This window comes from Myotis yumanensis, unplaced genomic scaffold, assembly GCF_028538775.1.
Source record: "Myotis yumanensis isolate MYYU_CA2020_CCGP unplaced genomic scaffold, mMyoYum1.0.hap1 SCAF_11, whole genome shotgun sequence".
Taxonomy (NCBI): domain Eukaryota; kingdom Metazoa; phylum Chordata; class Mammalia; order Chiroptera; family Vespertilionidae; genus Myotis; species Myotis yumanensis.
The window spans coordinates 22,209,272-22,221,892 of NW_027223762.1; the positions used below are offsets into that span (position 1 = coordinate 22,209,272).

The 12,621-nt window shown below is 35.9% G+C and overlaps 1 protein-coding gene across 5 annotated transcripts in view; it reads right to left on the bottom strand.

Moving 5' to 3' along the window:
* THADA (THADA armadillo repeat containing) overlaps positions 1-12,621 on the bottom strand; it is a 293,514-nt gene that overhangs the window by 240,572 nt on the left and 40,321 nt on the right. For all 5 annotated transcript variants that reach the window (XM_070429113.1, XM_070429112.1, XM_070429111.1 and 2 more), the window contains exons 20-22: positions 8,674-8,832; positions 7,154-7,311; positions 539-648 (exon numbers count right to left, since the gene is read on the bottom strand). In XM_070429113.1, the coding sequence (XP_070285214.1) occupies positions 539-648; positions 7,154-7,311; positions 8,674-8,832 (427 nt within the window). The remainder of the gene's footprint in view (positions 1-538; positions 649-7,153; positions 7,312-8,673; positions 8,833-12,621) is intronic.

A 12,621-nucleotide genomic window follows, 5' to 3' on the forward strand; every position in this document is an offset into this window, starting at 1 on the left:
TGAATGAAATTATCAGCACCTATAATGTAAAAAAATATAATAATTAAAAAAATTGGCTAAATATATGAAATCTACCTAAATATTATTCCAAGTAAGAGGGGAAAATCTTTTATGCTTTTTGGTCTATTACTGTTCTTTTAAAATTTTCCTATAAGATAAAACTACCAAAAAACAAACACCCATAAAATCCTTTCTGACTGTAATACACAAAAATCCAAAGAACTGGAGGGCTTATTTTATTCTACATACCAAGAAGTTTTCAGACAAAGTAGTCATTTCATTTAAAGAAAAGAAATGGTAACTTCAAAGCTATATTTAGCAAAATCTTTGAGTTTGCTTCAAATCACTTTTCAATGAAAGAACAACCCAGTGTGAACATTTCACTAAATCGTCTGCAGTAAATCATACAATGAAACCTAAGAAAACAATTTCTTCCAAGAGTTTAAACATCAAAAGCCACAACTACATTCTACTTCAAGCACATGGTTGGTTTATCTAGTCTTTTTAAAATGTACACAAAAGGATTGGTTTGCGTTACCTGTTTAGTATTTCAGTGAGTTTCACAAAGCCCGTGTAAGCCAATTCAAATGCTCCTCTGTGCCTGGACTGTAAAAGGTGTTGTTTAAAGTGCTCTCCTATTTCTTTTACCTTTTAAACAAAATTTAAAAATAAATAAATGTTCAGTTTCTGCTTACATTTACAGTTTTATGTAATATCATTTAGAACTCAGAGATAGATAGATGTCCATCCATAACTCTACTGTGTGACAGGTAGTATTTTAAGCATTTTTGTATCATTTAATCTTCATAATAATCCATGAAATAAGCACTATTACCTCTATTTTACAATGAAGAAAATGAGGCCCAGAAAGGCCAAGTAACTTATTCAAGGTCACACAGCCTGGAAGTGTAGATCCAGTACGTAAACCTAGGCAGTCTGGCACCAGAGTTGGCAATCTTGGAATGCTATATTAGAACTGCCTCCCTATGCCAGCCTCACAAATCTCACAGTGTTCTTTGTTAGCACATATCACTCAACACCAACAGACAATCACACAAGGTGACAATCCTCACACACCTACTGTGGTTAGAATACACATAATGAAATTTACCATTTTAACCATCTTTAAGGATTCAGTTCAGTGGCATTCAGTATATTCACATTGTTGTGCGATCACCACCACCATCCATCTACAGAACATTTTCATCATCCCAAAATGAAACTCCAACCCATTAAGCAACTCCCAATGAATACCTCTTAGAGACACACAAATGTGAATGGAAAGATTTAGTGCAAAGGACTGAAAATTGACAGGCATTACTTTGAGTCAGAACCATGGAATTTTCCGAAAGGCTACCCACAGCTTTCCTATATGTTGCCCTTCGGCATGCAAGGTTAGACAAATAACAATTACAACCATTTATTTTAAAGAAGACATGACTAACAATTAGTTGTTGATAAGGTTTTGTACCAAGTTAACTATTAAACTGGTTGGGTTGGCTGTATTTTTATTAACATTTGGTGGGTATTGGCTTCAGAAAATCCAGATTTTAAATAAAACTTCAGCACCCTGCCAAATGCTTAGCAGATTAGTGCAAGGGGAGATAGGGCAGAACAAACCAAGATGTCTGTCCTCACAGTGCTTCAGTTCAGAGAAAACCAATATGCTGGGGGTGTCCTCTAGAAGCTCATTTCATTTCATGTCATTAGAAATGAAAGATTCTTCTGTACTGGAATAGATTATTAGAAGAAGCTTCATATCCGGACATCAAATAGGACATACTTGAGTGGACCACAAAGGAAGAGGATAACCAACATGGAAAGAAGCTGGGTGGCTAGACTGAATGAATAAACACTTATTAAGTACCTGCTCCCAGCCAGACACTTGACTGGGTCTTTTCACATGACTGAATACAGAATAATATGACAGGGTTAGCAAACCTGGCTGAATGGCCTCGAAGTTTTAGGCCAGAAAACAGTGAAAGGTAAGGATGCTCCCCATTACAAAGTGCAGAAGGCAGTGTGGCCTAAGAACAGCTGGCCATGCTGTTCTTCCACACCCTTCCACTGGATAATGAGACTACAGGGAACACAGCTGGTGCAAATGACTTAAAAATTAATGACAACAGTCAGAACAGGAAACAGAATATTTAATTTTAAAAATGAAAAAAATCCTCTGAAAACTTTCCATTAGATGCCACTAAGGTCTTACTTACAATTCAAAAAAAGCTTTCTTTTAACGTAGATGATGTTATTTTAATAAATAACATAGCTCTCAAGATTTTTGAAAGGGAATTAAGGTAAAAATACAAAAAAAGGCCCTGCTTTCTATTCTTAAAAGTAAGTTCTAGTCATTGTCTTTTTAAGTTTAACAGCTCCTGCTTTCTAAGTTTTCATAAAGCCTACTTCTACAGGCATATTAATATGCTTTATGGATTTACAGGGTGTGAAATTCCACAGGGAAGTACTGCTGCATGTCACGATTCTAGGCATCTACAATTCACCAGCGGTCTACTCAGGGGAGCTAACGGCTCATCTAGACATAAAACCCACGAAGGACAAATGTAAATATATTTTTTATTTGTCCTTTATATATGCCAGTAGAGAGAAATACAGAAGATCAAGGCTAATTCCACTCACTATAAATTAGATAAACCCAAGAGGATTTAAACATACATGGAAAATTTTATGAAAACATTGTATAGTGCTTAAGACTCGAGACTCTGAAGCCAAGAGAGCTGAGTTCAGGATCCCTACTTGGCCTCCTTACTAAGGCAACTAATTAAGTAACAGTTGCCTGGTCTGTGAAACAGGGATAACACTAGAACCTACTTCACAGGATTATTCTGAGAGAAAAAGATTATACATATAACACTTAGCAAAGGACCTGGCACAGAAGAGCAAACAATAAATGACCATTTTTGTTTTTGTTTTGTATCATCAAAGTGTAATGCTTAATTCTAAACCTTAATTTAAAGTCTGACTTTAAGCCCTAGCTGTTTTGGAGTAGTGGATAGAGCATCAGCCTGCGGACTGAAAGGTGCCGGGTTTGATTCCAGTCAAGGGCATGTACCTCGGTTGCAGGCTCCTCCCCGGCCCGGGCCCTAGTTGGGGCGCATGCAGGAAGCAACCAATCGATTTGCTTTCCTCTCTCTTCCACTCTCTCTAAAAATCAATGGAAAAATATCCTCAAGTGAGGATTAATAAAAAATAAATAAATAAATAAATAAAGTCTGACTTTGAGTCACAGCCAATTCTTATAACCTTAGAAATATCACTAGGAGTTTCTAATTCCACGTTACAGTTTATAAAAGTTTACACTATAGTAAGATAATTAATGTCTTAAATGGTACATTTTTCTACTATAGTGATTTCTTACTAATATTTGGGATTTCTTCAATGCCTAAACATTGTTATCTTACATAATAACAGCACAGATAATAGTTTTCTGTTATTAAAACATCTTACTAGAATGTTTGTTCATTGATTTATAGCAAATTCTTAACTATGTGCCATTTTAACAATCGTCCTTTAGGCTGACTTTCTTCAATCCCCTATTATATTTCTAAGCTCCTGAGGTCAGAGAGCCACATGTTACATTTCTTTATGTTCCCACAGTACCCTTGTAGTAAGACAGTCAATAAAGAGGTGACTAAATGTTGTGCATAATTTCATTTCACAGCTTAAAAATGTGAACCTGCATTCAGTACAATTCAAGGGATACTTTTTCACAATTTCTTTTAAAAAAAAACCTGGGCAAAGAAAATACAAAAGGCAATTTCTTAAGGCTTATGAATGCTAATAAACATTTCCCATTTTGAGGTCCACTACAGAAAACCTAAAACAGTAACAAAAGACCTGAGGGAATGCATAAACCCACTTAGCCATGTACATCATAAAAATTACAACAGAATCTAAAATAGGGGTTTAAAAAATACCTAATTTCTAATAGTTGATCATTATTTCTATTCATGTGATTTCTGTGGTAATCATTACTACCAAGGGGAAAGCAGCCAGAGAAATCTATCCAAAAGCTTCTTTTTAGGAATATTAGGGGAAATATATATGAATTGATACTCTAGATAGAGGAAGTTGTTTAAAAAAAAATCAGTAGGAACTGGGTATCTGATATCCCCTGGAAAGAGGACCAACAAAATGTATCAAGCAAAAACTTCCCATCAGCAAAACATCCAGCTTGAAACCTAGACACACACCAGTCAGGAAGTTGCGAGATAAGGTTGCGCGTAGTACTCACTCTTGAAGGGTCTCAGCTTACATCCCTCAAAGCTGGTTTTATCTCTGCCTCTTGTACAGGGACATATGAAAGAACCTTTCATTATGTGATTACCTCTCAGGAGGAAAGTCAGACTGCCTCTGAATGGGCACATTTTCCTCTTGGTGAAGCTGCAGAGGACACACTGCTTCCCAAGTGACTTAGGGAAATGAATCATTTGCTAAAAAGTTCAGTAGCAAGTTGCCTTACTATCCTGTTGCTTGCAAAAATTTGGTTGGGTATGGGAAGTGGGAAAATTAAATCTAAAGAAAAATTAAATGAGCAGGTCAGAACAAAAGCAGCACTGTGCCGTGTCAGAACACAGGCTGGAAAGGAGAAGAACTGGGTTCCTGTCCCAGAGCTGCCACAAACCAGCTTTGTGATCTTAGGCAAACCAGGTAGCATCCAAGGGCTTCAGTTTCCCCTTGTACAAGGGAGCTGGATAATATCATCTCTGTGATCCTTCCAGCTCTAATAGTTTGTGAACATAGCACTGAATATTCACAATTATAAATGAGCTCCAGTTCTTGGATGGCAACAAAAATCTCACTACCTGCTGGCCTATCATAAACCACACACACACGTGGTATTTAAGTGGTCCCCCCCTTTAACAAAGGGCCATAAAGATGGCCATAGAGGAACTGTGCTATAAAGGAAATCCTACATTCAAGACATCAAATTACCACAGAATTACCCTAGTTTTTCAAGAGTGAAGGGTGAGTAGAGAGTAGAGAAGCATAAGGCTGAACATCAGTATTTTAGGATGTAGGGAACTGCCTCCTTCATCCACTGAGAGAAAAGCAGATCACAGTTATTAGTGGTCTCGGGAATAAGAAATCCAAATTCTACATTCTCCCCCACAAAGGGTAGCATTCTGCCTACAAGCCACTTCACTGCGTCTGCTCTGCGGGTCTGTTCTGGTCACCCTCAGCTACGGTGTTGACTTTTAAATTCTTAGTTTTGGCACTAGGTGCACAGAAGATCTAGTGTTGCCAGGGCAACAATGCCCTTGGAAGGAAGGTGGACCTTAGGCATGGCCCAGCTGCTCCAATGTAAATTACATTCTTCTCAGTCATTTATATTTTTTAATTTGTAAGCGTTTTAAGTACATGGGAGTATTTTTAATTTAAAGGAATTTCATAGAACAAATTTTATGTTTAAAAGTGAGACTCCTTCAGTAATATGAATAAAACTAATTTCTTGAAGACTTCGGGTTTTCATTGACTAAATATGCTCCTACACTGAGGCATTTCTTTCAAGTCAGCATGACCAAGAATAAAGTTTTCCAAGAAGGCAGGGTTTCAATGCCAGAACAGTGCTATCAGGGACATTCTCGATCATTCATCCAGTTGTTAATTCTTCTCAAACCTATATAAGTGAGGTCACCACATAAACAGCGACATAGGAAAATGACTAAACCTCATTAGACTAGAAACTAATATTTTACCGAAAAACAGGATGCAATTTTTTTTAAGAAAACAGTCATTAGAAGAGTTCTTTGGTTTGGAAGAGCCTCTTTGTTATTGTTGCTGCTATTCTTCTACACACATCTCTTTTATTGTATATTAGCCCCCAATATTAACATGGTTATCCCACGTAAATTAAATTCATATGATTTGGGTGCTACATAAAAGATGGCAAGGCAAAATAATTTTCAAAGGAAGCTTTCAGGTCTTTCTCAGTTACAGTAAAAGCAAAATATGTTTCCCTTGTTGTTGTTTTTTTATAAACACTATCCAACAAACCCAAAAAACTAGATGTTTTAACTTGTCCTTGAAAAGTTGAGACTCTAGCATATGTTTACTGTTTAGTGAGATGGTGACCATCAGTGAGGTAATCATTAATCATAGCTGGATTCCTCAGCAAATACGTTGGCATTGGCACTATAGCCAGTCACCAGCAATGACTACAAGTAACTCTAAGACACTAAAACCTATTTGATTTGGAAGAGAATAAGGAACATAATGATGCTGGCAGTGTACTGTTCCCTCTGCCATTCTCCATCTCAGGGCCTTGCAACATCATCACAAGCCCAGCCGCTAACCAGATGCGAGCACATGAGCCTAAGAGAGTGTGAGAATAAAAATATTAGCATTATTTCCATGGAACTAGTCAAATGGTTATTATAGAAATAATCAGCATTAGCATAGTACAATGTTTGTTTTGTTCTCAAATGTTGTAACACGCTAAGGGAAAAATTATCTTTATTTGAAAAAGGTTAAAAATGAAAGTACATGTTGCATATCTTTGCTAGAAAATGGTGGGAAATGGATTTGTTGAAACCACATGGAGAGGAAGAGGGAATCAATTAAAAAACAGAAATCTAATAAATCTAAAATATTTCCAAATGAAATGCTATGGTAAGCTAATTTCTTGTAAACACTGCACTTAAGTCACTTGAACAGTCCCAGATGGTGAACTAACTTTGTGGTCTTAAAATAAAAGTCAGCCAACAAGCCAAAGTGACTACAAATTTATTATCAATGGAGTGGGAGACAAGAGATCCATAATCAACCAATGTATTACTATTTTTTCTTTGCAAAATTTAAGAGGTTTGTAGAGTTTTACTAAATAGATAATTTCATTTAAATTTGTATGTTAATTAAAATTAAAATGATATATTGAAGCTAAAAGTGAGGTAAAACCTATAGTTATTTATATAACTTAGAAAAATAAAAATGTTTGTAAAAATTACATAGTTTTGAAATGTATCACAAGGTCTAATCCTTAAACTACCATAAACTTTCTTCAGTTGATATCTGTATGACTTTATTCAAGAAATAGTCATAATTCCTTTTTTTTAAGTTGAGTTATAAATAAAAATTTGTGATCTGTGCTTTGACCAGAAATTATACCAGGTGAAATAAATATCTACCCTACCTGCTCCACCGTCAATAATCCATCAGAAGATTCTGGCACGGATTGCATGGGTAGAAGCTGGCACAGTGTGCCTAAAAGTAAAGCAACTTCCTTCATACTTCTCCAACAGCATACCAGCACCATCTGAGCGGTTACATCACATGTTTTTCCTTCTTTACCTAAAAAAAAAAAAATCTATTGCAACACTTGATTGCTCATATCCAGGTTTCTTAGAACAAACTTATTCAAAATTCCCCAAGAATAATCTGCTTAAACAAACCAATTTGTCATAAATTATATTTACTCAGGAGAAAATAACTAACATTTGTTGAGCATGTCCTATGAGTAGGAATTGTGTTAAGTATTTTTTCAATATACCATTTTCAAAATAAATTTAAAAATACAATACAATATTGTTTCAAAACTTAAGTATAACCTTGGAAATTCATGAAATAAGTTCTGTCAGTCATCTATAAAATATGACTATAACAATTATAGTTCATTACTTATTTTGGTGAGGGTGGCTGTTATATCAGTAAAAGAGTGGGATAGGGCTATTTAAATAGAAGGAAAATACAAATTCACTTTCAAAATATATTTAAATTCCATGGCAAATAAACTATAATTATCCTTACTCTCTTTTCCTAGTTTTAGAAATATTTTAGTACTCACATTAAAAAAAGTCAAAGACAAATTATTAAATTTAAAAGGTAAATAAACAAACAATATTTACAATGTAATCCGATTTGTGTTTTTAAAAGCCCACTAAACTAAGAGGATAAATGTACACATACATAAATACATAGAACATGTCTAAAAGGATATGTACTCACAGGGAAGAAGTGGGATTAGGGATGAAGGAGGACTTTAATTTGTTTTTAAATCATATTTACCTCTGTATTGTTTGAAATTAATATAATAAGCAAATATTTATGTTATTTTGTGTAATGAAGAAAAAATACAGAAATTTTTATAAGACAATAGCCCCATCTAGTGGAGAATGCAAAAATGTGTAATAAATCGCTAAGATAATATTGCTTCTGATTTTTTGTAGCATTATAGAAAATTATAAAATAACAACTTATGAGAAAATAAGCAGTAAGAACTATAATTCTGGAAGCTTGGCACAACAGAGCAGCTCACATTTCATTGAATAATAAGGTTTGTTTCCTTTAAAAGGCTGCTTGACTATAAGGACTCAGAACAGACAAGGAACCATAGTGGAAGAAGCCGACTGCTGCCCAAACCCAAATTCCCAGTGCTTCACTGCTCTTATATCACCTGGCTGTCAGGACAGGTTTTAGCACTCAAAGGCTCTCTGTTGTAGCAACTTATATACTGCTCTAAGGCACACCGTTTTCTGGTAAAAGTTTTATAAACTCATTCCCCAAATAAATCATTTATAAGCTAAAAAAAAGACTTCATTTTCTAAAATGCTCTGTATATATTTGCAGTCTGATTTACTATATAAAAAGAGAATTTTGTACTTTTTTTCTTTGAAACTTAAACACTAATTACAATACTGATTTTATATAAGCTACCTTTGATTTCTGCAGAAGTATCAATATTTGGTACATTGGCATTCAAGTCCTCCAAATCAAAGCTATCATGTTCTTTCAATATTTTGGCTTGATTGAAATAATCATTAGTATCCCGTGGCTGAATCTCATTCAGAATCATCTGTAAGCGGCTTGCTGACTCTGAGGGAGAGAGATGACAGTACATAAAACCCCGGTTCAACACCACATGCTGATTTTCCTTGGAAGTATTTGCCCTAAAAAAAATATTGTAATTTTAAATACTTGATAATGAGCTCTATTTGAAAGGACTCACAGGATGGATTATGTGAAATTTATTTATATAAGGTCTCAATGACACCAAGTGTACTTTTAATATGTTGGTTTTTTTATTGATTTCAGAAAGAGGAAGGGAGAGGGTGAGAAATAGAGGAAACAATGATGAAAGAGAATCATCAACTGGCTGCCTCCTGCACACCCTCTACTAGGGATTGAGCCCACAACCAGAGTATGTGCTCTGACCAAGGATCGAACCATGACCTCCTGGTTCATAGGTCAAGGCTAAACCACTGAACCACACCGGCCGGGCCTCAGTGTACTTTTAAAATATGGCAAATATAGTAAATAGGTTGAGAAAGCACACACACACACACACACACACACACACACACACAAAACAAAACACACAACAGAAACTGTTCATAGGACAAAGGCTGCCATTCCATTTACATCGTTTTTCTTACTATTGTCTAAGAATCTCAATATGGTGCTCAATCATGTGAAAGAAAAGCAATAAACTTTTATAAATTTTATTCTTTTTTTTTGCCTGCATTGCATTTATTTGTTCTTTAATCATTACTTAGACAAAATTTTGCCTTTGCAAATATATTGTAATAGATAACTTTGTAACGTTTTATGTATTTTTGACTAGAAAATATTTCTAGAAGAGAAATTACATTGTAAAAAGGTAAGCATACTTTTTTTTAATCCTCACCTGAGGATATTTTTCCATTGATTTTTAGAGAGAGTAGAAGAGAAGGGGAGAGACACACAGAGAGAAAAACATCGATGTGAGAGAGACACATCGACTGATTGCCTCCTGCATGCGCTGGGAATGGGCCAGGAATTGAGTCTGCAACCAAGGTACCTGAATCGAACTCTTGACCTTTCAGTCTGAGGGCGGATGCTCTAACCACTAAGAAAAACTGGCTAGGGCAGTGATGGCGAACCTATGACACGCGAACTCATTTTTTTTGGTTGATTTTTCTTTGTTAAATGGCATTTAAATATATAAAATAAATATCAAAAATATAAATCTTTGTTTTACTATGGTTGCAAATATCAAAAAATTTCTATATGTGACACGGCACCAGAGTTAAGTTAGGGTTTTTCAAAATGCTGACACACCAAGCTCAAAAGGTTCGCCATCACTGGGCTAGGGCATAGCAGGAACTCTTGATATTAAAAGCAGTAAATTTCAAGAGGGGCACAGGTTTAGAAAGACAGACATTTGAGGGAAATGAAAAGTGACAGTGCATATCCTAAAGTGGAGGGAGAGAAGAGAAAACTATAAAAACAAATAGATGCAAGGACTCAAATGAGCAAAGTAGTTTGGACAATGACATTATAGTACAGCAATCAATGTTCACATTTTATTCTTAAGAGGCTGTTTTCCCTATCTACAACATAAGTTATCAAAGTATAAAAGTAGGAAGTTTAAAAGACATAAAGAAACCCCACCACCAACAAAAACAATCTTTATAGCCCAGGAACATCATAAAGATTTCAGATTTGACTTTAAATGCATTATGTAAAATACTGCTTCCTAAGTATGATTTACAGTCTTAGTATTATATTAAACTTCATTTTTATTCCCCAAGCACTCACTGGGTCAGGAAATGTAAGCTCCATGAATGCAAAACTTTGTTCACTGCTGAGTGGCCAGTGCCTGGAACAGAAATCAGCTCATGGCAGAGGTTCAGTAACATGAGCTGAAGGAATGAACTGATGACTAGCTAATAAAGAGTTAGCCAGGTCAGGGTTTTAAAGAATAACAGGTAATCATCTGAAATCAAAGAGCAAATCAAAGAACAGGTATTTACTGTATACCTATTATATATACTTATATTTTAGGTATTATGGGAAATATGAAGACCCAAACTGCTATCATGATGATTCAACCAACATCTTATGTTCTCTTGTGGTTTCTGTGAGATTTTGCCAAAAACAAGCAAATTTTGACAGCCATGAAAAGGTAACACTGGACCAAAAGAAACCATGGAAAGACTAAGAAAAAAGAGGGATTATCCGAGTAAAATTTTAAGAACCCTGCTATTCAATTTTATTGGCTTTCTGGGGAAACTCATTTCAAGGAATTCAGAATGCATGGCAAACGTGTGTGGGGGAGGGATGGAAGGAGGAGAGTGGAGAAAACCAGAGGGAAAAAACAGTCAAAATTAAGAAAAGATCAGTGCACCACAGACAAGTTTTTGAGATCAACAGATATTTGTAAATGTTAATAACATAATTTTAGCATACATTCCAGGCCCTACCTACAATAGGTGACAGACATTCAAGATTTCTCATCCAAAATATACAGACAGTCCTCGGGTTATGTCGGACTCAACGTACGTCGTTTTGTGGTTACGTCGCCATCTCCCATTTATTTATATATATAAAAAAGTTCCGTCATTTCGACGTATGTACATATGTGCTTTATGTTTTTTATTATTTATTTACCACAAGTAAAGGTCAGGAATTGTTATCTTTCTTTAATATTTTTTTCTGTTTCACTTCATTACTGCTGTGTATGTGCTCCATGCGAGTGACGTAGGTGCTTATGTAGGTGGGTTCTGGCTTACTGCGAAAATCGAGTTATGTCCCGCCATAGCAACAGATCTCCGACGTAACCCGAGGACCTACTGTACAGGGTGGGCCAAAAGTAGGTTTACACTTGTGGGTACATGAAACAGGGTTTATTCTTGTATTATTAGTTATCCTTTTATTATTATCCATAAAAACTACTGTAAACCTACTTTTGCCCCTCACTATACTGGTACTTCCCTGATTTAAATATTAGTTATTAAATGGGGTGTTCTTTATTCCTATGTACTAAGTAGGAAAGCTAAGGCATCAAATTTTTGTATTTAGACTACCAGCTAAAATAAATTAATAAACTATGTCTTAGTGTCATGAACCATCACCAATTTTCCAACTCATTTTTAATAAAGAACAAAATCTAACATTTTCTATGCAAACATACACATCCAGGTTAAAGTATCAGTCCAAGGTATTACCTTGTATGCTGTGGTGTGTTTATGATATATTCAGTGTGTTTTTAATACAAGGCTCACAGTTGTACTCTAAAATGCATTTAAACTTAACATTTTAAGAGTCCAAATGTAAATTTACTTCATTATTTTCTAGGTGTTAACAGCCAATCCCTTCTGACCTATTGTAGTACAGGAATATTATTATATACTAAAGGCCCGGTGCATGAAATTCATGCACTCTGGCAGGGGGGAGGGCGGTCCCTCAGCCCAGCCTGTGCCCTCTCACAGTCCGGGAGCCCCCAGGAACCCATGGGGAGCAGGCCTAAGCTGGCAGTCAGACATCTTTAGTGCTGCTGCAGAAGCAGGAGAGGCTCCCGCCACCAACACTGTGCTCACCAGCCACGAGCCCGGCTTCTGGCTGAGTGGCGCTCCCCCTGTGGAAGCGCACTGACCACCAGGGGGTAGCTCCTGCATTGAGCGTCTGCCCCCTGGTGGTTAGTGTGCATCATAGCAACCGGTCTTTCTGCCATTCAGTTTATTTGCATATTAGCCTTTTATTATATAGGATAACCTAGGGCATCCCAGGTACTGAGTTTAGTTTCCATTCTTTCAGGAATTATTAATTCATTGATTTATTCATTGTAACAAATATTTATTGTGTACCTATTTCTACTAGGCACTATGCTAAACACAAGGGGAA